This window comes from Pelodiscus sinensis, chromosome 4 (assembly GCF_052426305.1).
Source record: "Pelodiscus sinensis isolate ZL-2025 chromosome 4, ASM5242630v1, whole genome shotgun sequence".
Classification (NCBI taxonomy): Eukaryota; Metazoa; Chordata; order Testudines; family Trionychidae; genus Pelodiscus; species Pelodiscus sinensis.
In genome coordinates this window covers 111731739-111756168 of record NC_143055.1, presented here as the reverse complement: position 1 = coordinate 111756168, position 24430 = coordinate 111731739, and the positions used below count along the sequence as shown (strand labels likewise).

The 24430-nt window shown below is 44.3% G+C and overlaps 2 protein-coding genes across 5 annotated transcripts in view; one reads left to right on the top strand and one right to left on the bottom strand.

Annotated features, from left to right (window-relative positions):
* The window catches only part of BANK1 (B cell scaffold protein with ankyrin repeats 1), a 416748-nt gene extending 412554 nt beyond the window's left edge, over positions 1-4194 (top strand). Inside the window, exon 18 of the mRNA XM_075929668.2 lies at positions 2828-4194. The gene's annotated coding sequence lies outside the window, so the exon portion shown is untranslated. The remainder of the gene's footprint in view (positions 1-2827) is intronic.
* SLC39A8 (solute carrier family 39 member 8) overlaps positions 1-24430 on the bottom strand; it is a 52394-nt gene that overhangs the window by 6385 nt on the left and 21579 nt on the right. For 3 of the 4 annotated variants that reach the window (XR_012904055.2, XM_006126897.5, XM_025186574.3), the window contains exons 4-8: positions 11087-11256; positions 8376-8498; positions 5960-6127; positions 4544-4751; positions 4188-4372 (exon numbers count right to left, since the gene is read on the bottom strand). Coding sequence is in view for 3 of the 4 variants with exons in the window: in XM_006126897.5 (XP_006126959.1) it covers positions 4188-4372; positions 4544-4751; positions 5960-6127; positions 8376-8498; positions 11087-11256 (854 nt within the window). In the remaining variant the exon portion in view is untranslated. The remainder of the gene's footprint in view (positions 1-4187; positions 4373-4543; positions 4752-5959; positions 6128-8375; positions 8499-11086; positions 11257-24430) is intronic. The other variant, XM_089778054.1, reaches the window with a different exon arrangement.

Genomic DNA, 24430 nt, shown 5'->3' with positions numbered 1-24430 from the left:
CCCAGCTGCTCTGCCCCAGGCGTCCCCAAGTCAGCTGCTGCTGAAACTGACCAGCGCTGACTACAGGAAGCCCCAGGCAGAGTTGCTCTGCCCCGGGCTTCCTGGAATCAGCTGCTGATCAGTTTCAGCAGCAGCTGACTTGGGGACGCCTGGGGTTCTTAAGTTGATTCTGTATGTAAGTCAGAACTGGCGGTCAGTTTCAGCAGTGTCTGACTTACATACAGATTCAACTTAAGAACAAACCTACAGTCCCTATCTTGTACGTAACCCGGGGACTGCCTGTATAAAAAAGTGCACATCTTTAATGCTGGGGAGTGCAAACTGCAGCTTTCAAGCCAGAAGACCTAATCTAAAAGTTATCTGGATCCCACTGTCTCCCTAACCCTACATCTTCTTAATGAAAGAACAGGTAGGCCACAGAGCCTATTATGAAGAAAAGCACATCATTTGTATTGAATCAGCAAGTATGACAGTGAGGGTCTTTACTAACGGCTAATGTCTGCTTTTGTGCAATTCTAAGTCGGGTGGGAAACACTTGACTAGCAAAGTCCGAAAGTGATCAGGGTAGCCAATAGAATTGCTGGGCTTCTGGGCAAGGGGTTGGGGCAGTTCCATGTTCCTGGAAGGGTGAGGGCCTCAGGCAGAAGGGTCGGGCCCTGGGGCAGCCCTCAGCACTGCCCGGACCACAGTGACCCCTCCCCCCTTTCCAAGCCAGCCCTTAGGGTGGCCTGGAGGACACCACGCAGGGCTCTGGCAGTGATTTAAAGGGTCCAGGGCTCCAGCTTCCCCTACTGCCATAGTAGTAGCAGCCAGGAGCCCCGGGCCCTTTTAAATTGCTGGGTCCCCTGGGCAGCTGCCCCCTTCCCACATACACCCAGGCCTGAAACTGAATAAAAAGCACTTCAAAATGCAGTGGGAAAGAGATGACTGACAAAGCTTTTTAATAACTTAAAGCATGATACTAGAGTTGGAGACTAAGTCTCCTGGAAACCTGTGTTTAGAAAAGACAAGTTAATGCTGACAGGTTACTGTTCTTCATAACTTTCCTACTCAACTACCAGTTAATGAAAGATGTAAGATACTTGTGATACGCGTGTAACAAACTGATACTGAAATATAAAGACAATTGTTGAATGGTAAAAAAGGGTTGTGTTGGTTTAATGTTAATACTTTGATGTATGAGTTTGAATAGAACCTATGGTAAGGCTTTGGTGTAGCTTTTTCTTGAGATATGTGTTTTTGTCAAACTCTCTCCTACCTAGACTTATTTCAATAATGCTTACAGCTGACAGGACAAAGGTGGTGTTATGTCAGAGGACTTACATTAACTTCCTCTTCCCTGATAATACATAAAATGATGCTAAATTTCTATATTGGAAAAACATGGGTAACAAAGACATGACATGAAAAAAACAAAAATTATGTTGCTTGCGTATGCATATTGTTAAAGTTTTATATGAGCCAGTGGTTAATGTTGAGTGGAGGAAAGTAGGGATGTGAACTATTAGTTGACTATCCGATAAGCAAATACTTATCAGATAGTCGACAGGCTAGTCGACTAGTCGCTTCTCCCCCTCCCCCATCCCTCCCCTGCTGCCTCTATCAGAAAGAGGCAGCAAGGGAGGAAGGAAGACGAGAGGTATTTCAAACTGGCAGCACTGCACGAAGCCTGCAGCCAGACCCAGTGCTCCTGCTTTGAAACGCCATGTGCAGCCCGGGGCTAGCTGGGACGTCCCCAGGCTGCACATGGCATTTCAAAGCAGCAACACTGCATGAGCCCGGGATCAGCTGGGAACTCCCCCACTGACTCCTGGCTCCTCGCTGTGCTGCCACTTTGAAATGTTGTGTGGAGCCTGATGTTGGGCTCCCCGCAGCGTTTCAAAGCGCCAGCACCACATGCAGCCCGGGGTCAGTGGGAGGAGTCCCCAACTGACCCCAGGCTCCACGCTACACTTCAAAGGTGGAGGTGCCCTATCAACTAATCAAATACTCAATGCAAAATACATCGACTATTTAATTAGTCATAACTCAATATTTAACGTTCCTAGAGGAAAGCTAATGAATATGTAATGTGAAAAGGTGCAAGAGACCAAGTGAACAAGGGCTCAAGTCTCAGAAATACCATACCAGAGACTTGAGACTGCCATAATGAAGTGCAGAAAAGCCTTCTAGTACCCTAGAAATCAGAACTTTGGGCACTTAACTATTCTACCTTATTTGATCATACTTATGCTGGCCAAAAACACCAGAGGAGTGACAATTCTTTCAGAATATATGTAAAATTGGCAAACATATGACTCAGTTTCCATTCATATAGTGTGGCACAGTTGGCATGGGGCACTAATAAGGTTTTTCCGTTCTTATAATATATCCGCTGTGACCGTCTGTGCTTGAAAGCAAAACCCTAGCATTCCCATATTTACCATGGGATATAATTACGATATGGTTTGTACAATGTATGTCTTGTAAAGTGTCATTCTGAATGTCTTGATGTGTTAAACATTAATATCCTGTTGGATTATATGCACTGTGATTGTATCTGAAGTTATCAATATTGACTATGTACCAATATTTCAAATGTGTATGCTTCTGGGATTACACCCACAAAACAGCTTACAGTCGGACTAGCCAGCATATTGTGGATGAGCCATCCAAGGGAATGGCCCATTAAGAAACACAACAGACCACAGAAAAAAAGCTTGGGCTTTCCTGGGGGTATTTCAGCCAATATGTGAGTAATGGCTGCTGTAATTCTGTGAAGTATGCAAGAGCATATGATTAGATCCTTTTGATACTGAATTCTATCTTGTGCCTGTTCTTTTCCTAGAACTCTGCTGGGTACTTCACTTGGCACAAAGTTCCCTGCACGTGGAAGAAGTTATAAAATGAGGAAGTGACACCATCCCTTAGCCTCCCTCCCCTTACAGCTAAATACCTGGAAACATCTCAGGAAGGAAGACTGGAGATGTGGTAACAAGCTGCAGGGATTTCTAGCCTGTGTATGGAAGGCTGGTGAACTGTTTATGTCATCAGGGTGATGTACTGCTTCATTCAATGCTGTATAGAGCTGATACTGCACTTTTGTTTTATTTCTCGGATAACTAACTTTAATCTGTATGCTGTTATTTATCACTTGAAATCAACCTTTCGCTAGTTAATCTTTTTTATTCTAATCTAAAACTGTACTTGAAGTTGAAAGGGAAATCTGCTCAGGAACAAGGACGGGGTGCATTGCCCTCTTGGTGAGGGAGGGGGTTGACTGGAAAATAAACTTCTATGGGTCAGGCAAGATAGTTCAGCTCTGGGAACCTAGGCTAGGTGGCGGAGGGGCTTGCTGGAACCTCTTCATTAAATCATGAGGGGCTAGGAGAAGCATTCATGTAACTACAGCTGGATATGTCTCTGCTAGGGATGTAATAGTGTAGTCAATTAACCGGTTAACCAATAAGCAAAAGCTTATAGGTTAATACTGTAGACTACATGCTTTTCCCTCCCCCCACCTTTGCCAGTAAATTTTTTAGCAGGCTGGCCAGTAGCTCAGCTCAGTTATGGCTCAAGCCAGGTCTAGAACCTACCCCTGCTGCAGCTCTGCATTTAGTGTTTTCAGAACCAGGTGGCCAGGCAGTTCAGCTCAGTTGCAGCTCGCACCAGGTCCAGGGGCTCAGACCCCTCTTACAGGGGCTGCTGCCACCCCGCGTGGTTGCCTTTTTATCAGAGGCAACAGGCAGCTGGTCCACAAAGGAAGCTTGTTTTTAAACTGGCTCCCCTCATGGACCAGCTCCTGCCTGGCACCCCACACTGCCTCTAAGACAGTGGCTGCCAGCCCCACCCCCAGGGACTCATAGAATAGTCAACTAACCGATAAAAATTCATGAGGTTACTCAACTGTTCAGTTCACCGATATTTAACATCCCTAGTGTCTGCTTGTGCAAGGCTGTATAAGTGCAAAAGCTGGAGAGGTCTGCAGCTTGTCATGATCTCAAGAGCTTGAGAGGGGACCATGTTGGGGTGAGAGCTCTACATTACACCAGTTCCAGGTTGCACCCCAGGGAGGTTCATCATATCTCCTACAGCCATCAAAGGGCAGAATACCAAATTATAATGAACGAGCCACTATTGAGTTCCTCAGTGGAAATGCCCATATTCCTATGCATGCATAAATGAAATGAAATGAAATGGTATCTCACCATATCGGCCAGAGAAATGTACAGGAACATACCACCAGCAACTGCAAAGATAACATTAGGAGCAAAGTTGCTGCCCACTAATATACCAAAAATCAGACCAATGTAGCAGGAACATGATGAAAGAAAGTTGAAAAACAGAGCCTGGTAGGTGCTCATCCCAGCATTTACCAAAATGATAAAATCCCCTGGGGGAAGAAAAGAGGGTGAAGGGAAGACATTAAGCACTTATTTTCTGAAGGAAAGGAGACATGTAACGTGTATGAAAGTTATAACCCAGCACTCATTCATGTAACTACCAAAGAACATTTTCAATCAGCACCAACATGAGTGACAGCTGAGTTAAGCAAACATCTTACCCAGTTCATGAGGAAACTCTTCACATAAGATTGCTATAGATGTACTGAGGCCCTGCAGTAATGACAGGGTGAAGGAAGCACCAATGGCCAGACCATCAATGAAATTGTGCAAGGCATCACTCAGTGTGATCATCCAGGCAATTGTTCCAATCTCTGAGAGGGTGGGTCCCTTTAAACATTTGCATAGGCACCTCTGGGTTTTCTCTTCCTGCAGAAAGAACTTGGCAGTTACATGAAGCATAAAACAGTTGCAAAGGAGACAATGGATTTCTTTCCTTTTATTTAATGTAGAGCTGCTAACAGATCAAGTACTAATTGTCATGGAGACCAAAGTTCTTTGTCCACAAGGCTTACACCGATCAGATAACAGCAGCGCACGCTTTCCCATATTACTGAGAAAACATCCTGCAAAATAAATCTACTTAAATGAGAAGCCCCACTCATTTCAATGAACCTACTCCACTTAATCACACGTACTTGCAGAATTAGACCTATATTCTGTGGAAGGATAATCACTCTGACTGTGGAATTGGTATCTCACTGCCTATTAGCCCTTGGTTCCTCTGTTGAGGCACATACATCAAGCGTCAGACTGTGGATTTTACAGACCACGCAATCTGAGACACTAGATAATACAAACTTGGGGCTCAAGTAGGGTACCAAAGAGCCAGCTCAGCCAGTTCATTAGAAATGAAAGAGTTATCGTATTGCCAAGTACTGACAGTAATTTTCATGGCGCTATTGAATAGTTCTAAGCTTAAAATTTTTTTAATGCAGAGCTGCTGAGTCTGAATATGTAGGACTCATGACTAATAGCCCAGAGGTAGAAATGAAATTATAAGTCTGGCACCATTTAGTCAATGAACCTGTTCAGGCAGATAAATCACAAAATGAACTATCTTATTTGAAATTTTTGCAACTTGCTAGATGTTTGCTCATACAATGTACAGTAATTGTGCTACATTTGTAAACACGACATTTGTACATAAAGCCTCTTAGAAATCCATTAGCTAGGCCTAGTGGTTGAAATGGATAGTTAAATAAATATTGAAGTTATATAAACAACGCTTTTTCTCTTTAGAAAATTCTGTATTCTACAAATACACCATATTCCTCCAACTACAAAAATAGTTGTAGGAAGTGTTTAATTATGAACTATACGAAGTGGTGGTTGCTATGCGAAAGATACATGCTACTAAACAATTAAAATTTGAACTTAGTAAAATGAGACTCTGAAATACTGATTGGTATCTTACTTGTGCTAGCACTGATATGTTAGTGTTGACTTGGCAGCTTTTTCATAATGCTTAAGTGAGTCATGAGCTAGAAGTTTATTAATGCCTGTTAGCTTTTCTTCCTAGATAAGCTTGTATAAACAAGTAGGAAACAATACATTACATAAAACAATGCTCATACCTGAGCAGAGACCACACTAACAGTGTCAAAACTGAGGTTTCCATTCGGTTCTATTGTGGCTGGATTTGCATAGCACATCATCCCATTATCAGATTTCAGTGGTGCAGGTGGATTATTCTTAGTCTGAGGAGGATTCTGTTCATGATTTTCAAAGTGAGTGTGGCCATTCTAAGTGAAGGGAAGAAAAACATAAAAACAGAAACTGCAAAATAGGAATATATGTCCAGATACACACTGCAAGAAAAGCCAGCTTACCCATTCGGATGGACACATAGAAGTCTATTTGTGCTTATTATACTCTTAGGCAGAACTTCCCAAACTGATCAGTAGACAACAGATAGGCTGCAGAGCATTTGCTGATCATTAATCTGCTGGCTCTTCACAAGGTGTTTTTTCCCTTCTCAGTCCAGCTGTTAAGATGCACTAGCACTGAATGTTCCTGTTCTATGTAGGTAATTGGTTTAAATAGCCACAGGGATGTGGTGCAACTACATGGGGCATCTCCCAGCGGTTTGTAAACTACAGTGGCAGGGGAGATGGGATTGCATGAGAGAGAATTCACCCCAGACAGTTGAGGTAAGATTTAAACTCTGAAAGTCTGAGAGACACATGCTGCAGCCTGTACACACAAGAAAATACAGTGTGAAGTGGGGAGGAAACTGGGAGCTAGTGCAGAGCCCATTATTAAGGGTCCTACACTGAAACATGGAGAGGATCAGCATCCCCTATAAGCTGAGTGCTTGGGCGGCTACCCAGGAGAGATTCAGGTACCACCCTGCTGATTAGCAGAGTACCCACAGCCAGCAACATGTGTTTCTACTGGCGGTGCACATCTGCACATGCCTCAGTGCACATAACAAAATGTATTCTGTCCCCGGATGAAAAGAATTAGAGGGAACACTAGAGAGGACATAAGATATTGGCATTGAGGTTAAAGCACAATCACTGAAGAGTCACTAAGCTATGAACATTCAAGGGTGGGAGAGTCTGGCAGTATCTATTTCTCCTTCTTACACCCTACAGTATCTGCATGAGTGCCCAAGGCAAGGCTTTCAGGGTAAAATGCCATTTATGTATTTCCACCAGGAAAATCCATTGATTCAGGTTTTGCTCACAGGAGTTAGTCTTTGAAGCCAAGTACAGTGTGGCCCTAATGGCGCAGGAGATGGGAATTCTGTTTCTGGGTTCTATTTCCAGCTCTGCTTCTAAGTCTCTATGCCAGGGTTTCCCAAATATGGGTCACCATTACATTTCAAAAGGGTCACCAAGTATCTCCCCAGGTGGCTCTGCCACCTTTCCTCCCCATTTTTTAATTGCCTTGGGTCACCAAGTCTTCCTGAATTGTCAAAATGGGTCCCCATCTGGAAAAGGTTGAGAACTGCTGCTCTATGCCTTTGTCCCCAATAACTCCCTTTACTTCAAAATAATAAAAGGAGTGTCCATGCTACCAAGCCCATTATTTCAAAATAAGGGGCTGTTTATTTAGAAATAGTATCTCCTGCTTTCCATGAGGAATAATGCTTATTTCAAAATAGTTAATTTAAACACAGCAGTGGTGTGGATGCTCCACTGCTATTTTGAAAAAACTACTCCCCGGAGTCACTCAGAGTAATTATTCCCCAGTGCTTCCTGGTAGCGAGGTAGCACATCCACATTAAGGGAGTCTTCTCTGTAGTGAGGACATGCTATTTCGAAATCATTATTTTGAAGGAATTTCCTAGTGTAGACATGTCCTATGTTAGCTAGATTAAGGCTACATCTAGACTGCAGGGTTCTTTCAGAAAAAACTTCTTCCGAAAGAGCACGTCCACACTGCCAAAGCACATTGAAAAAGCAATATGTTTTTTCGAAAGACAGCATCCACACTGAATGGACGCCATCTCGCATTTAAGCTGTGATTACTATGGACAGAATGTCACCAGGGCACCTGTGCTTTTTCCTCTTCTTTCGAAAGAACTCCCTCTTCCCCATCCACACACACCTTTTTCCGAAAGAGCTCTTTTGGAAAAAGGCCTCTTCCTCATAGAAAGAGGTTTATCAATGTCAGAAAAACCCTTCTGTTCTTTCAATTTTCTTTCAAAAGAATGCGATTGCAGTGTGGACATAACTGAAGTTTTTCGGGAAAACAGCTGTATTTCCAAAAAAAACCCCAAACCCTCTGTGGTGTAAACATACCTTCAGTTACTGAGCCTCTCTGAACTTCAGTTTGACCAAGAATCCCAAAGGGGTATTGTGAGACTGAGTTCCTTGGAAATTGGTAATTTGGTGATCATAAAATATTTCACACTAAGTATCTCATAAAAATGTAACAGCTGTTTCAATCCAAGGCTCAATTTTGTAATATAAAAAAGCCGACTTGTAACATAACTTGTCAAAATATATCAAAACCATCTGATACATCAGTCCTGTTAGCTACCTGGCCATAGGTCTTCAGTATCATTTTAAGAATCCTTTCCACAAAGAAGAGAATGTAGAATCCACCAAACACAGCTACTGCTTTCTCAATATAGTTATCAGTTTTAGGATCAAATCCAAATGCCTAGAAGAGAATATAACAGCAAATCAGCTTAGTCAAACTCAGGAGAAAAAAAATTAGTTGGGCTGGATTTAGTAAAGGACCATGTATCTCCTACCACCCATTGGTTTTAACTCTAAGGGTAAGTCTACACAGCAGGGCTAAAATCAAATTAAGCTACCCAACTTCAGCTACATCAATTGTGTAGCTGAAGTCAAAACAGCCTAATTCGGCTTTTGGCGCTGTCTACACAGCGGGAAGAACACTCTTCCTTCGACTTCCCTTACTCCTCATGAAATGTGGGTTACCATGAGTTGGGAGTAAGAAGTCCTTCAGCTCAACATTATTTCGAAATAAAGGCTTGTAGTGTAGATGCACGCTATGTTCTTTCACAATAATGTCAGTTATAACACTGCTGTGTAGACATACCACAACTTATTACTCAAGCCTAAATCTTTTAATTTAGGCCATCATTAGCTGGGCTGATATAATTTCCAAGTAGAGTGTAAAAGTCACTCACTAAAGTCTCTCCATTTACATCAATGAGCATAGTACTCAGTAAGTGATACTGACTGTCTAAGAGCCATTATATTCTTGACAACATTTGTTTTTGTTTTGGACATTGCATGCATAGAAAATATACCCTCCCCTTCCAGATAGTAATATAGCTGTATGATAGTCATAGGTTAAAATGAAATAATGACAAGTCAATTTAATTACTAGATGGTAGAATGTTGCATGAACAAAATCCCAAAGATGATTAATCCAAATGTGTGGAAAATATACTACATTTATTTCTGTAATCTCTTTCTACAACAGGTAATTTAAATGTATTTCTCTACATGTGCAATATTGATATTGGTTTGCCACTATTTGATCTATGTTTAATGTCTTCCCCACAGTAGTATTTGAGGAAGAAATTCATGTTTCCCTAACAGCTAAAATCCCCACTAAACCTGATACAGGAAGAAACTTCTATTACTTTAAAGTGGGGGAAAGCAAGTCTGCTTGCATAAGGATCTGTCAGGATACAGACTTCAATGGGAATTTTACCTGAGTAAGGACAGAGTAAGCAGAATTTGACACTAAAGGCCTCATTTCACATTCAAAGATACATGCACAATTCTCATTGCCAGAAGTAGAAAGAGCGTTTATGATGAGGTCCAAATTTAGTTACAATACTTTAGCTTGCCACAGGTATCTGAAGTAAATGAAATAAAGTAAACTACTATCAAAAATCCAATCAATTGCCTAGAAAATATGGCCCAAAATTTGAGTTTCACACTTAAGGGCATATGAACTTTTTCCATTTGCCTGAGTTAGATGTGCCAAATGCACTTGATTCTCTAAACCAGATGTACATAAAAGGATCTGTATAATCAATAAAATACCCACTGGAAAATTTAGGTCCAGTATTTAAAATTGCACAGTGTCAGCTAGTGATTTTTTAAAAACTATTGTATAAAATTTCCTGTTGCAGATGATCTTTCCACTAATATTTATTCAATGAACTGAAATAAAATAGGTATGTTACATTTAGATGAGTTGGCTAATTGAATAGTTAATGCAATTTGCATCAACTATTCAATTAGTCAATAAAGGCTCCTCTGACTTTGAAGTTTAGCAACAGGCAGCTGTTGCCTCTGGGCTGTTGCTTCACTTCAAAGGCAAAAGCGCTGCAGGGAGCATGTAGCCAGTGGGGCACTCCAGCAGTCCCCCACTGGTCCTGTGCTCCCTGCGGCATTTCAAAGCGGCAGTGCCGCAGACAGCCCGGGGCCGGCTGGGGACTCCCCTACTGGCCCCGGGCTGCACGTGGCATTTCAAAGTGGCAGCACCATGTGGAGCCCAGGGTCTGGCTCAGGGCTCCACATGGCGCTGCCACTTTGAAGTGCCCTCTCCACCTCCCACTCCCAGCAAGAGGTGGGGAAGCGACTAGTCAACTAGTGTGTCAACTATCTGATAAGCATTTGCTTATAGGATAGTCGACTAGTCATTCACATTCCTAAACTAAAAACTGCAAACACTTTGATAAGTGATAGTAAAAGTTGCCTGTTTTTTCTGGTAGATACCTCTTGGGTCTGAGCCTGCACCAGAGTAGAACACTATCCAGAGTAGACCCACTGTTGTTTGTGGGACTGATGGTGTTATTTATGGTGTGCAAGATTAGATGCCATTGTTACTTCTTGCAACAATATTGCTACACAGCAAACTACAACTGACATTCCTAAGCCTTCTATCAGTATAGTCACAATACAATAAGGAGCCTTGAACAAATCAATCACTGCTGTAATTTCATTAGCTTCAGAGTTACAGTAAGGACAATTTTGGTCAAATGTATTTTACCCTTTTTCCAATGGTGGACGCATACTACAGTACAGTGGGCCTCAGTCTCTTCCAGGCAATGCCCCCATGTTACAGTAAAGTATATGGGGTTTCTCTACTCCTGAAGCCATTAAGACAAATGGTACTCATCCCCCCAAAAAATGTGTTCTCAATTCCCCCATGGGGTACAACCCACATGTTGAGGACCCCATGCTATAGTGCAATTCAAAAATGACAACACTTTAGAACTTAGTAAATGCCACACACCAAGAACAAATACCTTTCCTTACCTCTGGAATAAGCTGGAAAATCGCATTGGAAAAGAGGGTCCCAATGGCCAAGCCCACAAAATAGGTTAAAATCTTGGGGAAATATGGCTTCTTTAAGAGAGGAATAAAAACCAATCCAAGGAGTGATGCCAGGTTAATGAGAGTCACGGCAAGGAACCCAAACCCCCAAACTGTGAATGAGAGCACAGCAGAAATACCAAGTGTTTAAATATAATCTACGATGTATGTTTAACAGATGAATTAATACAAGTGCCAAAAATTGTTCACATCTTTTCTGAAATGCAATTGAAGTTAAAACTTACAAACATAAATATCATAAAAAGTACAGAGTAACACGAAAAGAGCTGACCTAAACCCACAAAAACAAGGGAAACAAACTGCTGGAACTGATTAGTTCCTGTCTGGAACCAGTCACATCAAGAACTGAAAACACACTGGGATCTGAAGTCTAGGATTTGGTGGGCCAATTGTGAACAAGGCAAATCAGTTTACTCTGAAGTGACTGGAGAATCTAAGCCTGCTATATTTAATCTGGGACTAGTGCTTTAAAAGCTACACCAGAGGCCAGGGTTATCATGACATATGAATAATACTATCTTGCTATTTGAATATCATTTGACAATGGAAAGCTGGGAAGCAGCCAGAACACTTGGGCTACGTCTATACTGCAGTCTTCTTGAGAAAGAACAGCTGTTCTTGTGCAAAAACTTGCTGGGTGTCTACACTGCACGTCTGTTCTTGCGCAAGTAAATTTACAGTGCAGTGTTGGAAAACAGGGCTTCTTCCGGAAGAGTTATTCCTCTCCCCATGAGGAATAAGCCTTCTTGTACAAGAGTTCTTCCACAAGAAGGCAGCGTAGACAGGCAACATGAATATCTTGCACAAGAAACCCCTAGGGCTAAAATGGCCATAAGAGTTATCTTGCGCAATACAGTGTCCACACTGCCTGGGAAGCTCTTGTGCAAAATCACATGGCAGTGTGGACATGCTCTTGCACAAGATTTTTTGCACAAGAACTCTTCTGCAAAACAGTTCTTACGCAAGAAGCCTGCAGTGTAGACGTAGCCTTGTTGTTCCCTTCCTCACAGATCTCTAGGGCTGGAAGGTTGCACCCCTTGACTCTTTCACAATTCCCTAATCCTTTTCCCTTTGAGGGAAAGATTTGCAAGGAATCCCCTGTCGGGAAGACTTGCAGCGCTGCTCCCCTGGACATGCCAAAGTACCTCTGAGGAAGAGATACAGCAAGCTTCTCTGAAAAGGTTTCTGCCTGTCAAGTGCTACCTGGCAATAATATAAAAATATCTCAATGGTGTGCATATGTGAACATTTGTATCTCCCCCTCCTATCCACTACAACAGAGAATGGAGCAGGGCTAAGAGGCAGACAGAGGGGTGGACAATTTTTATTTTTAATTTTCTGTGGATATCTCTAGCTGATGCCATTCTCTGTGGCCAACCAATGTTGTAATAATGAAATTAATCGAGGAAAGGTGCAGATCCTCACTAGTATTCATCGGTTTTATTTGTTTAAATTAATGAGCTCTGCTAATTTACTATCTTGAGAATCTAGCCCTGAAAGTATTAAATATTTATTCTTTACAAAAATAATCATGTGCTAAGACAGTGGTTCTGAAAGTACGGTTTGTGGACCACTAAAAGTCCATGACAGTCTTTCAGGTGGGCCATGGGCTCAGTGTCCCTTCCCCCTCCTCCCTGCAGCAGGGAGCCTGTGTTGGCACTCCATCCTCACACTCCCACCCCCATGAGGTTGGAGTGCCAGCTCCAGCTTCCTGCTGTTGGGGCCAGATCTGGCTCTTGGCGGTGGGGGGTGAGGGGAGAGAAACAGGAAGGAAGCAGCGCCACACGCTACTGCTCCCCCTCTTCCCAGCTGAGAGAACAGCAGCAGTGCAGAAAAGAACTGCCTGGGGGCTTTCCCTGCTGCTTCCAATGGCAGGAATTGTGGCCAGTGTGAGCACTGAGGAGAGAGAGGCCTGTGAGCGGCAGGAGGCCCGGAGCCAGGTAAGTGTCATCCCCCCCAACCACTTCATGTCCAAACCCTACACCCTGGACCCCATCGCCGCACCCACCTAGACCCCCCCACCCTGCCTCCTACCCATAACCCCCATCCCCACCCTCAGCCCACTCCTGCACCCTCCCTCCCAGCCAGATCCTGCACCCCCACCCCTTCCTGCACCCATTTTGTCATCATGAGTGGTTGGCTGGTGGTCCATGGAAAGGTTTACGTTGAGTGGGGTAAGGAGTGAGCCAAAAAGTTTGAGAACCACTGTGCTAAGACCTTGAATAGCTAGAGCAAGTTTTAGGGAGTAGCATATTTGCATAGAGAAAATGTAAATGATTCCTAAAATAGGTTTAATCAAATACTGAAATTTTGTGTGTGTGAGGCACTTTAGGCCCTATAAACTCACGCCGTAAAAATAAACCCATGGGAGGGAAATTTACATGGAAAACACCATGTAAAGATGTGAAAGGTTCAAGATGTGATGTAAAGGTTCAAGATGTGATGTTTCCAAAGCACTTTGGCCTTACAGAATTGGAGAAATCTATGAATTTGTTTGGAATTCATGCAGCAAGCCAGCCCTTCTCTTCTACAACAGCTCAGGACTCTTATTGCTGTGGGCCTCCCATGTAACAGGAGATAGTACCACATATACATAAGGGCACTGTTAGCACCTTACTAAAACCTAGTGGGAGTTTTTGGTTAGCCTGCTCCCAGTACCAAAAGAGGAAGGGTCCATGAGACTGACAGTCCCCAGAGACAATGGGAAGAGGCCAACACTCCTGGTCAGCCTGATTGACAGGTTGGCCAGACCAATGAGAGAATTAGAAGGCCAGGTCCCGTCCACCGTGTGAGCTGGGATTTTCTGGGTCTGAGTCAAAGGAGGAGCGAGCTAAGAAGAGCAGCAAGGAAAGCAAGCTGTGCTGAGGAGCAGACCTGCAGTGACAGAGCAAGAGGCCCATACAGCCCACAGAGTGCAGACCCTGTGTTAAGAAGCAGACGTGCAGTGACCGGAGCAGAAGGAGTCAGAGAAGCAATGCAAGGAGCTGGAGGCTGGCAAAGCAGCAGCAGCTGGAGCTCGGTGTGGTGAGCAGCTGGGACCAGCAGAGGAGGCCACCAGCCCAGAGGCCCTGCAGGTCAGACTTGGGAGGGATTGTAACTCCAACTGGGAGAGGGGTCCTACCACCTAGTGCCTGAAGTCATGTGGTCACTGCCAGAACAAGTGTGTCCAACCTGCAACCCCCCCGGCAGCACAGCCAGGGCCTGAGAGAGAGCCCTGGGACCTATAAGGAACAGACTGTGAACTGTCCTTACACTCTGCAAACTGCTGTTTGTGATGGCCCCCTGCTACAGAGCGGGGCTATGTGTTCTCTTTTAACCTTGTGCATTTGTTCTTATGCTTTTCTTTTTAATCAGTTGGGCTAGGTCTACACGCACGGCTTCTTGCGTGAATAATATGCAAATGAGGCTAAGCATGGAATATCCCTGAGCCTCCTTTCCATACCTAATGAGCCACCATTTTTTTCAGAAGAGGCTCTTGCGCAAGAAGGAGCGTCTACACTGCCCCTTCTTGCGCAAGAAAAACCCTCTTGTGCAATGCTGTTCCTGAAAAGTCATAGGTGTAACAGCATTGCACAAGAGGGTTTTTCTTGCGCAAGAAGGGGTAGTTTAGACACTCCTTCTTGCGCAAGAGCCTCTTCTGAAAAAAATGGTGGTTCATTAGGTATGGAAAGGAGGCTTGGTGATATTCCATGCTTAGCCTCATTTGCATATTACTCGTGCAAGAAGCCGCCAGTGTAGACATAGCCTTGCTGTTTAATAAATTGTACTTGCTTTGAACTGTCTGTAATGATCAGTGGGTCAAGAAAGCATCTAGTGTGAAGAGAACACCCCAGAGTGGGGACACCCTAGATGCTGCTCTAACTGACTACACGGTCGGGGATTAAGCCCCAGAAAACCTGGGCGCAGTCTTGTTGGGATTTTGAGGTCTCTGCTACTCGGGAGAGTGGAATGGGGAGCCCTCAGGGTCAGAGAGGCCTTTGGGTAAAAGAAGTGGGAGCAGAGACTCAGATCCTTTCGCTGGTCCATTTCACCAGGGTAGTATAGAAGCCAGGAAAGTTCCCCACAATAGCAGGACCATTCCCCTGCTTACATATAGCAGCTTCCTCCACAGTACGACTCTCTGGCCTAATGCCATCCTGAAACCCAGGGAGGCCTGTAACATGCAGAGTTTCTGTGGCACAGCTCTCCCATCCAGAAAAAAGCAAGATATTTTTAGGTGCTCACAGGCACCTCTTCTCAATGCTCACATTCGCCACAATTCCTGCTCCCCCACATCAGCTATTTTGGGATTTTTTTCTAGCAGATATTCAGCTTCTCTGATGCCCACAGTGCTAGGTCACTGAAGTGCCAACAACACATATGAAAATGATAGGTGTAAAGCCAGACAAATACATTCTGTATTGATAAGAAAGTGGCACTAGCAGGAGGAAAAACAGATGGATCATTAATGAGAGACAGAAAAAGAGAACTTCAAGTAGTTCAGAAAGTAGTTTACTCCAGGCCAATTTTTGCATTTTTCAGGAGTCTAAAAGTAAGAAAATCTTTTAAAGACCGATAAGGGTAGAAGCAGGTTTGGAAAAGCTCAGTCCCATGCACCACAAGCGTCATTTCACACAATGATACGGAGAAGATATACCATCAATGGTGCCATTTTGGGAGAGCAGCGGGGGCAGCAGCCATGCATACCAGGATGCTGTTTGCCTTTCTTCCCATTCTACTGACTGTGTAACAACACAGATTTTGTGAATTACTTCTCTGCCCTTCCCCTCACCAGCTAGGAGCGCTAGTCAAGCACACAGGCCACGTAGTTTCCCCTCGCTCCCTGATAGTCAAGGGAATGGGAAGAAAAGCAGGCAGCATCCCAGTACACATGCCTGTTGTCCCCCCTGCTCTCCTGAAATGATGCCCTTGACCGTCATTTGTAAAATTCTATGACATAAATGCTCCAGCTCTGGATTGTTGATTGTGTTATATGCCATATGAAATTGTCAAGACTCGTGTTTATTGTCCATGAGCAGAAAGTTTTGCCTGCACACAAACTTGCCTCTTACCTCATCTTAAACAAATTTTATGGCATTACCACAATCAATTTTCCATATAAGCCATAAAATCATCCACAAACAATAATCAGTCAACACTATGTTGTAACCAGAATCAGGACGCCTGGGGCAGAGCAGCTGGGGTGCTGGACCAACCGGCAGCGCCCCAGCTGCTCTGCCACAGGCGTCTGGAGAAAAGCCTAGTCTGCTAGGGGGGAGGGGCGTTGTCATGATTATGAGGGTTAGCCAGCAGCCTGGGGATTAAGGGGTTAACTACACCTAGCCAGGTGGAGTGACCAATAGGAATGTAGGTGGGACTTTTCAAACTGGGACAAAGGAATTTGGGCTTTTTTTCTTTTCTCCCTTTTGTGTCTCTGTGAGTTCTCTGCAACTACAGAGAGGGACAAGCATGTCTCTCTCTCTCTCTCCAAGACACCATTCTTCATTTTCTGTAAGTAGGGGTAAAGTTTAGGTAGTCTCGTTAGGTTTTATTGTTTTAAGGATTGGGTATGGGATCTGAGATCTGGCACTGTTTAAAAGATGTTTTGGCTTTTCTTTGTAACTAAGTTCTAGGCCCATGGAGTTTCTCCATGAGTATATTTTGTTACCTTCCTCTCTAGTCATTATACTTGCAACCAGAATATTGTTGTAATAATAAAAAGTTCTTTCTTTTCTTTTATTAACCTGGCAGTGGTTAAGGGTGTGCCCTGATTTTTGTTTTAGGGGGAAGATTTCCCAAATGGTCTTTCCCCTGGTTTCTTTAGCAACATTTGGGTGGTGGCAGCGGAAGTTTTATTCCCAAGATCTAGGGTTTTAAGATCTTGGGGGAAGTTTTATACCAAAGCCTGGTAGATAAGGCTTTGGGGTACACTTGCTGGCCCCCACTTCTGCATTTATCATGCCAGAGTGGGGAAGGAGCCATGACATGGTGGCATAGCGGTGGGATTATTTGGAGAACCCAGGATTTTTAAAAGGGCACAGTTTTCTTTTGAGTTGCAAGCTTTGCAGTTTTCCTTTTGTTTTTCTTTTGTTTTTGGGCTGCCTCAGGGAGGGGCAGACCTTAAGCCAGACACAGACCTACCCAAACAGTTTGTTTTTTTCTAGCTTTCGGGACAACTGGATAGCTAGGCTAGTTAAGACAGGATGTCCAACTCTAGGACAGATTCATTCCCCAAGGAGAGGGCAGGAGCAATGTATAGCAGCGCTTCTCCCCCCTCACCAATGCCTTCTACATGGGAAGTTGCCTGTAAGATCGGCAGGCCTCTAACTGACAAGGAGATAGAGTTTTTCCTACAGCTGGAGGACAGGCGTGCACAACGAGAGGCCGAAGACAGGCGTGCACAACGAGAGGCCGAAGACAGGCGTGCACAACGAGAGGCCGAAGACAGGCGTGCACGAGAGGCCGAGGAGAAGTGTGCCCAGCAAGAACATCTGGAGAGGCTAGCAGCAGCACAGGCGAGGCTAGCAGCAACACAGGCAAGACTAGCGGAAATAAAGGCCGAGACCAGGCGAATAAAGGTGGAAACACAGGAGAGGATTGCTAAAGCGAAGACCCCATCAACTGACCATCCTGCTCCCATGAATGTTCCAGTCCCTGTTCAATATCCCAGGAAACTCCAGGTCCAGGGAGTGGAAGAACAACAGAGACTGTATCCTCAGGGGGGTTCAGTGGAGAACCATGTGGGGATGGGGTGTGATTATGGCATGAATAGTATGTATAATCAGGCGGATACCTTAACCCAGCCCCAGAACATGCATGAGGTTTGGGAAGGGGATGAGTGTGAATCTGGGAAGTTGTCTGTGGCTAGTCAGTCCTATGGGGAGCCAGGTAAAAGTTTTCCTCAATGTTTGCCTGAGGGAGAGAGCTGTGTGTCTGTGAGTGAGGTTTCTGCATATCTGCCTGGAGTCTCAGAGAAGAGGCTGGTGTCAGATTTTTGGTCAGATTTTTGGGCTCTCCCTGCCCTGTTTCGGGAAAGGGTCCCTCTGGTGCAGTCTGGAGTGGCTGGCCAGAGTGAAAGCTTAGTTGGGGGAAAAAGATCAAATTCTGGAGGGTGTTCAGTGTGAGCAACCTCTGTGTGTGGAGCCTGGCAGTTTGGCTGCTGAGGAGGGAGGTATGCATGTGGGGGAAGGGTTTCTTCCCAGTTCTTTGTCTATAGGAGGTGCCTGTCAGCCTGGATTGGCTGAGGAGAGTGCTGTGGGCCCAGATTTAGCTCTGGGGGCAGCTGAAGCCCAGAAAGGAGAGGGGGAGGTCTCTGATCTTTCCCCAGAGGAGTCTGTGTGTTTTCCTGAAGGGGGGTTGTGTGAAGACCTGCCTGTTCAGGGGATAGAGGGATCACAGGAGGAGTTGGTGGTAGTTCAGCAGGGTGATGCTGCTGTAGAGCCAGGGGAAGATGAGCTTTTGCTTGCAGAAAGTCATAAGGAAGAGGATCCTTATGGTGGGGCTGGCCAGCGGGTTGCTGTGCCTGAGGGGGGTAAAAGTGACTTGGGGATAGAAAGATCCTGTGAGGAGCAAAGGAATTCCATAGCCATTGTGAACAGGGGAGCCACACCCAGCCAGGCCTATGTCTGTGTGGGAGGGAGTTCACAACCTAAACCCACAGGGCATGGGGGAGGGGCAAGACTTGTGTTTGCCCAGGAAGGTTGCAACTTTTTAAATGTAAAAAGCCAGAATTGTCAATGTACAGTTGGGGTGGATGTGTTCCTACTGCTTATGTTAACTTGCAGAACCACTGTACTGCTGTTACTAAGAATGGTAACGATGTCCACTATGCATAATTTTGTACCAAAACCCTGGAAACTGTTACAAGATGTACCCAAGGACACTCTGGATGTTCAAAAGCTTTGGGACCCTGGTATTTCACTGTTAATACTTGTAATTAGTGTTGAAGCTTCTCACCTGAGAAGGGACATTCCAAAATTGATATGCTGTATGGGAAGGGAAACTGAGGCACGGCAACCTTTTGTGCAAAGGGACCCATGTAAGGTGTCTAATGAAAGCTTGTTCACTGTTGATTCTATGTATGAGACATGTGTACAGGTGTGATGTTTATATATGAAGGTTCTCATTAACAATCTTACTCTCGACATTTTCTTCCTTTCAGTAATGTATCTTTAGAGTTTAGATTCTAAAGGATTGGCCCAGCGTGATCTTGTGGGTAAAATCTAAAGTGAAAATTGGCTTGGGACTGTGGCTGAGTCCTTTGGACCAGGAGGATCTGTTTGGAGTTGGTGAGTGGGTTTTGGTAACCTCTCACCTGTGTATGGAGGCCTAAGTCTGGTGATGGCACCGGGAAGCTGAAGTGTCTAAGGGGTTTTGCTGGTGAGGCTTCCGGCTGACCGGGGAGGCAGCTGAAGTGCTCGGTGTAATTTGAGGGGTGCCTGGGAAAGGACCCTAGTTGAGGGCGGTAAATAGCCCTGGTTTTGTGCTCGGTGTAATTTGAGGGGTGCCTGGGAAAGGACCCCAGTTGAGGGCGGTAAATAGCCCTGGTTTTAAGCAATTCGCCCTGAGCTGACACTCTCAGTGGTGCCAAGACCTGGCCTGGTGTATGATAGTGATGTATTTCGCAAGAGACACAGAACCTGGTCAATTGAACTTTAGATCAAGACCCCACGCTATTCTAAATTTGATTTTGAGACTGAGAGTTTGATTGGTTAATGAGGCATTTCTGGTCTCAACCACTTAATATTCTCTGTATAGCTGTGATGGTACTCTATGGATATGGAAGCATTTGCTTACTTTTTATGTCTTCAAGCGTTTAGTCAAGTGTGCATAATGTATTTACTATGTTTTATCTTAGACCTACAGGAAGAAATTACAGCCAGTATGGCCAGAGGCTGTCCAGCACCGTCTGTGATTTGGTGGGCATGTCATGATTATGAGGGTTAGCCAGCAGCCTGGGGATTAAGGGGTTAACTACACCTAGCCAGGTGGAGTGACCAATAGGAATGTAGGTGGGACTTTTCAAACTGGGACAAAGGAATTTGGGCTTTTTTTCTTTTCTCCCTTTTGTCTCTCTGTGAGTTCTCTGCAACTACAGAGAGGGACAAGCATGTCTCTCTCTCTCTCTCCAAGACACCATTCTTCATTTTTTGTAAGTAGGGGTAAAGTTTAGGTAGTCTCGTTAGGTTTTATTGTTTTAAGGATTGGGTATGGGATCTGAGATCTGGCACTGCCTAAAAGATGTTTTGGCTTTTCTTTGTAACTAAGTTCTAGGCCCATGGAGTTTCTCCATGAGTATATTTTGTTACCTTCCTCTCTATTCATTATACTTGCAACCAGAATATTGTTGTAATAATAAAAAGTTCTTTCTTTTCTTTTATTAACCTAGCAGTGGTTAAGGGTGTGCCCTGATTTTTGTTTTAGGGGGAAGATTTCCCAAATGGTCTTTCCCCTGGTTTCTTTAGCAACATTTGGGTGGTGGCAGCGGAAGTTTTATTCCCAAGATCTAGGGTTTTAAGATCTTGGGGGAAGTTTTATACCAAAGCCTGGTAGATAAGGCTTTGGGGTACACTTGCTGGCCCCCACTTCTGCATTTATCATGCCAGAGTGGGGAAGGAGCCATGACAGGCGTACTAGCTGCGCCCCCCCCTCCCCCAGCAGACCAGGAAGACGCGGGCGGCGGACCGAGACGCACCACGGTCCGCTGCCCGGGTCCTCCGCAGCTTTGCTCCCAGTCTCCCTATGTTTGCAAAGCCTCAGGGGAAGTTGGCAGGGGGGCAGCCCAGGCGCGCCTGGGCTGCTTCGCTGCCCGAGCCCCTCCACTGCTTTGCAAAGCCTCAGGGGAAGCTGGCAGGGGGGCAGCCCAGACACCCCGCGGCTGTCCCGCTGCCGGCTTCCTCAGAGGCTTTGCTCCCAGTCTTCCTGGTCTGCTGGTCTCCAGCAGACCAGGGAGACTGGGAGCAAAGCCGCGGAGGACCCGGGCAGCGGACCGCGGTGCGTCTCGGTCCGCCGCCCGCGTCTTCCTGGTCTGCTGAGGGGCGCAGCTAGTATGCCCCCCCCCAGCAGACTAGGCTTTTCTCCGGACGCCTGTGGCAGAGCAGCTGGGGCGCTGCCGGTTGGTCCCACAGCGCCGCTCTGGGCGCTACTGGACCAACCCGGCAGCGCCCCAGCTGCTCTGCCCCAGGCATCCTGATTCAGCCGCTGCTGGTCAGTTTCAGTGCTACTGAAGCAGTTTCAGCGCTACCGGAGCTGCGCTACTGGAGCAACCCAGCAGCACCCCAGCTGCTCTGCCCCAGGCGTCCCCAAGTCAGCCGCTGCTGAAACTGACCAGCGGCTGACTACAGGAAGCCCGAGGCAGAGTTGCTCCGCCCTGGACTTCCTGGAATCAGCCACTGATCAGTTTCAGCAGCAGCTGACTTGGGGACGCTTGGGGTTCTTAAGTTGATTCTGTATGTAAGTCGGAACTGGCGGTCAGTTTCAGCAGCGTCTGAATCTGGACGCCAGTTCCGACTTACATACAGATTCAACTTAAGAACAAACCTACAGTCCCTATCTTGTACGTAACCCAGGGACTGCCTGTACTTTGTATTCTGTGTGGTAAATGAAATTAATATATTTGAAAATGTAGAAAAAACAAAAAAATATTTGTACTATATTTAAATTATTTCATTATTGTTTAACAATGCACTTAAAACTACTATTAATCATGATTAATGTTTTGAATTGAGTTAAGTGATTAACTCCAAAACAAATTAAGTTAACTGAGATTAATTGATAGCCCTAATACAGAGTCAAATCCCTCACTGTAATGAAGATGCACCAAGCTGAATTTAGTTTACTTTGCCTGAGTGGTGTCCGTGTCAGGATTTCATATGGAAAGGAATGTACATGATGTTATGAGAGGAAAGTGAAACCTTGTGCAAATATTTTAAAAGCCTACATCAATATTAACTAACGCTTTGATTTTTATCTGTAATAAAAAAATAAATAAATCAACATTTGGGTCCTTTCATTACCACAATCCACACAACATTTGTTTTTACCATTTACGGTCGTCATGAAACTATGCCTTTTAATGCTGTATATTGTCAGCTCCTCTCCATTATCCTGTACAGTACAAATGTTTTAAGACAGTTTAAAAAAAACAAATTAAACCTATTTTCAAGTCTTTAAAGAAACTGCATCAAGAACACAAAACCTTAATCAAGACGCATTAAAATTAAGACAAACTCTTTTTAAACGGATAATTTTCAATTTAATATTATCCATTTTGACAGCATAGCAAGAATACATTCTAATATCTACATGCCCATGTAGAAAGACAGACAGCAGAAAATGCAAGTCAGAAAATAGGATAAGAAAATTAGGTTAATGCCAGATTGCTAGAATGACTGAAAGGTTCTCTAGTAAGAATGATCATACATTCATAATGGCACTCTGACGCTCTCAGAATAACTGAATTTACTGGTACACATAGTAGTGTTATAGCTGAGGTAATACTTTTGCAATTTTACAGGATATTGTTTTGGAATTTCAGTTTGCCTAAGGACTGTCAGGTGTTATTTAACTGCAGTAATGTGTCAAAATATGTATAATTTTGCACGTAATTTAATAACCTTTATATTTGAATGTGCGGGACATGTTTGTATGACTGGTGGTAATTTCATATACTTCTTTCTGCATTTTAGATCCTTCTTTCTTTAGGATTTTGGCCATAGAAATGTGGGACCAGAATTTTTAAAAAAAATAGCTCTAATTTAGGCGTCTAGTAAGTAACCAGATTTTCAAGGCCCTGATTTAGCCAAGTACTTCAGGCTTAAAGCATTTTGCTGAACAGGGAGGGATTTATTCCCATGCTGAAGTGTTTTCCTGACTGGGAGTCCAAAAAATTGGGACTGAATTTTTTTTTTTTTTTTAATTCTGGTCCCACATTTCTATGGCCAAAATCCTTAGATATCAGAATAAAGTGGGTTTTTTTTCATGCTTTTATTTGTTATGTTATGACTGCTCTGCTCAAACAGATAAATAAATAAAAGTATGAAAATGGAGTTTTCAATGGATAATTGTTTTTTGTAAGGAACCTTAATACAGGAGACCAGCTTATGTCTATCACTGATGTAATGAAAGCAGCATGAATTTAAGAAGTACTGCCAAACCGAAACATTCAGGAGAAGCTCAAAAAAGTGTGAGATTTAAAAAAACAGGAACAAGAATCTGGGTGTCTTTATTGGCTTTTCACTTGGGTCACATTTTCATGGTTTCCTCTGCAACCATGAAAGCTAGAAACGAGAGAGAGAGAACTTTGTATCATGTAATTTTGAGAGATACTAAGAACTGTTGCTTCAAGAAAAGTACCAAACATTTCAGTCATGATAAAATTGCAAGATTTAACAAACCTGCTGAAAATATTTTGTTTTCTTTGTATTTTACAGAGCCATACCCCTAAAAATACACTTTTTACTAGGACATGATCCAGCTTAAACTATCTTTAGGCTACTCAGTTCCTGGAATATTGCTAGTTCTGGTTTTCTAATATAGCATGCTCTCCTATATAAAGGAAGAGACCCCCAAACAAACAGCCCTACAGAACCAAACTTCAACATTCTCTGGGAGACAAAGGTAGAGAATTCACTCAATTGCTTCTCCCCCATGCTTTAACTTCCAATGCTCAGGTCTTTCAACACTCCAGTTATAGTATCAGTGAATGTTACTGTTCTGACTCTGTCTTATGGAATTGTGGGTGGCAGCCTGGATAAGATTAGGCTTTTTTCCAGTCATCTTATTTTAATTTTCTGTAGACCTGACTCCTTCCATAGGTAATCAATTTGTTACTGAAGTCAGTGAAGGAGAGAACTTTATGCCATCTGTTGGCTGACATCTTGTCATTAGCATTATAAAGGGCAACAGGTAGAAATCCTGAGCTCCCTGCCTGGAAATGTGATCCAGCCTGTGAGCAAAAGCAGTGATTCTCAATCTTTTTTCATTTGCGCACCCTAAAAATGTTCTAATACTCCTGGAGACCCCTTTGGAAATCTTAGCTATACAGGCAGTCCCCGACTTACGTGGATCCGACTTATGTCGGATCCGCACTTACGAATGGGGCTTTCCTTGCCCCGGAGCTCACAGGCGGCGAGTCGCCGCCCGTGTCCTCCAGGGCAAAAAAAGCTTCTCCCGGTCTCCCTGGTCTGCTGGGGGGGTCCAGCAAAGATGCTGGACCCCCCCAGCAGACCAGGGACACCCGAGCAAAGCTGCGGCTTTGCTGGACCCCCCCAGCAGACCAGGAGCAAA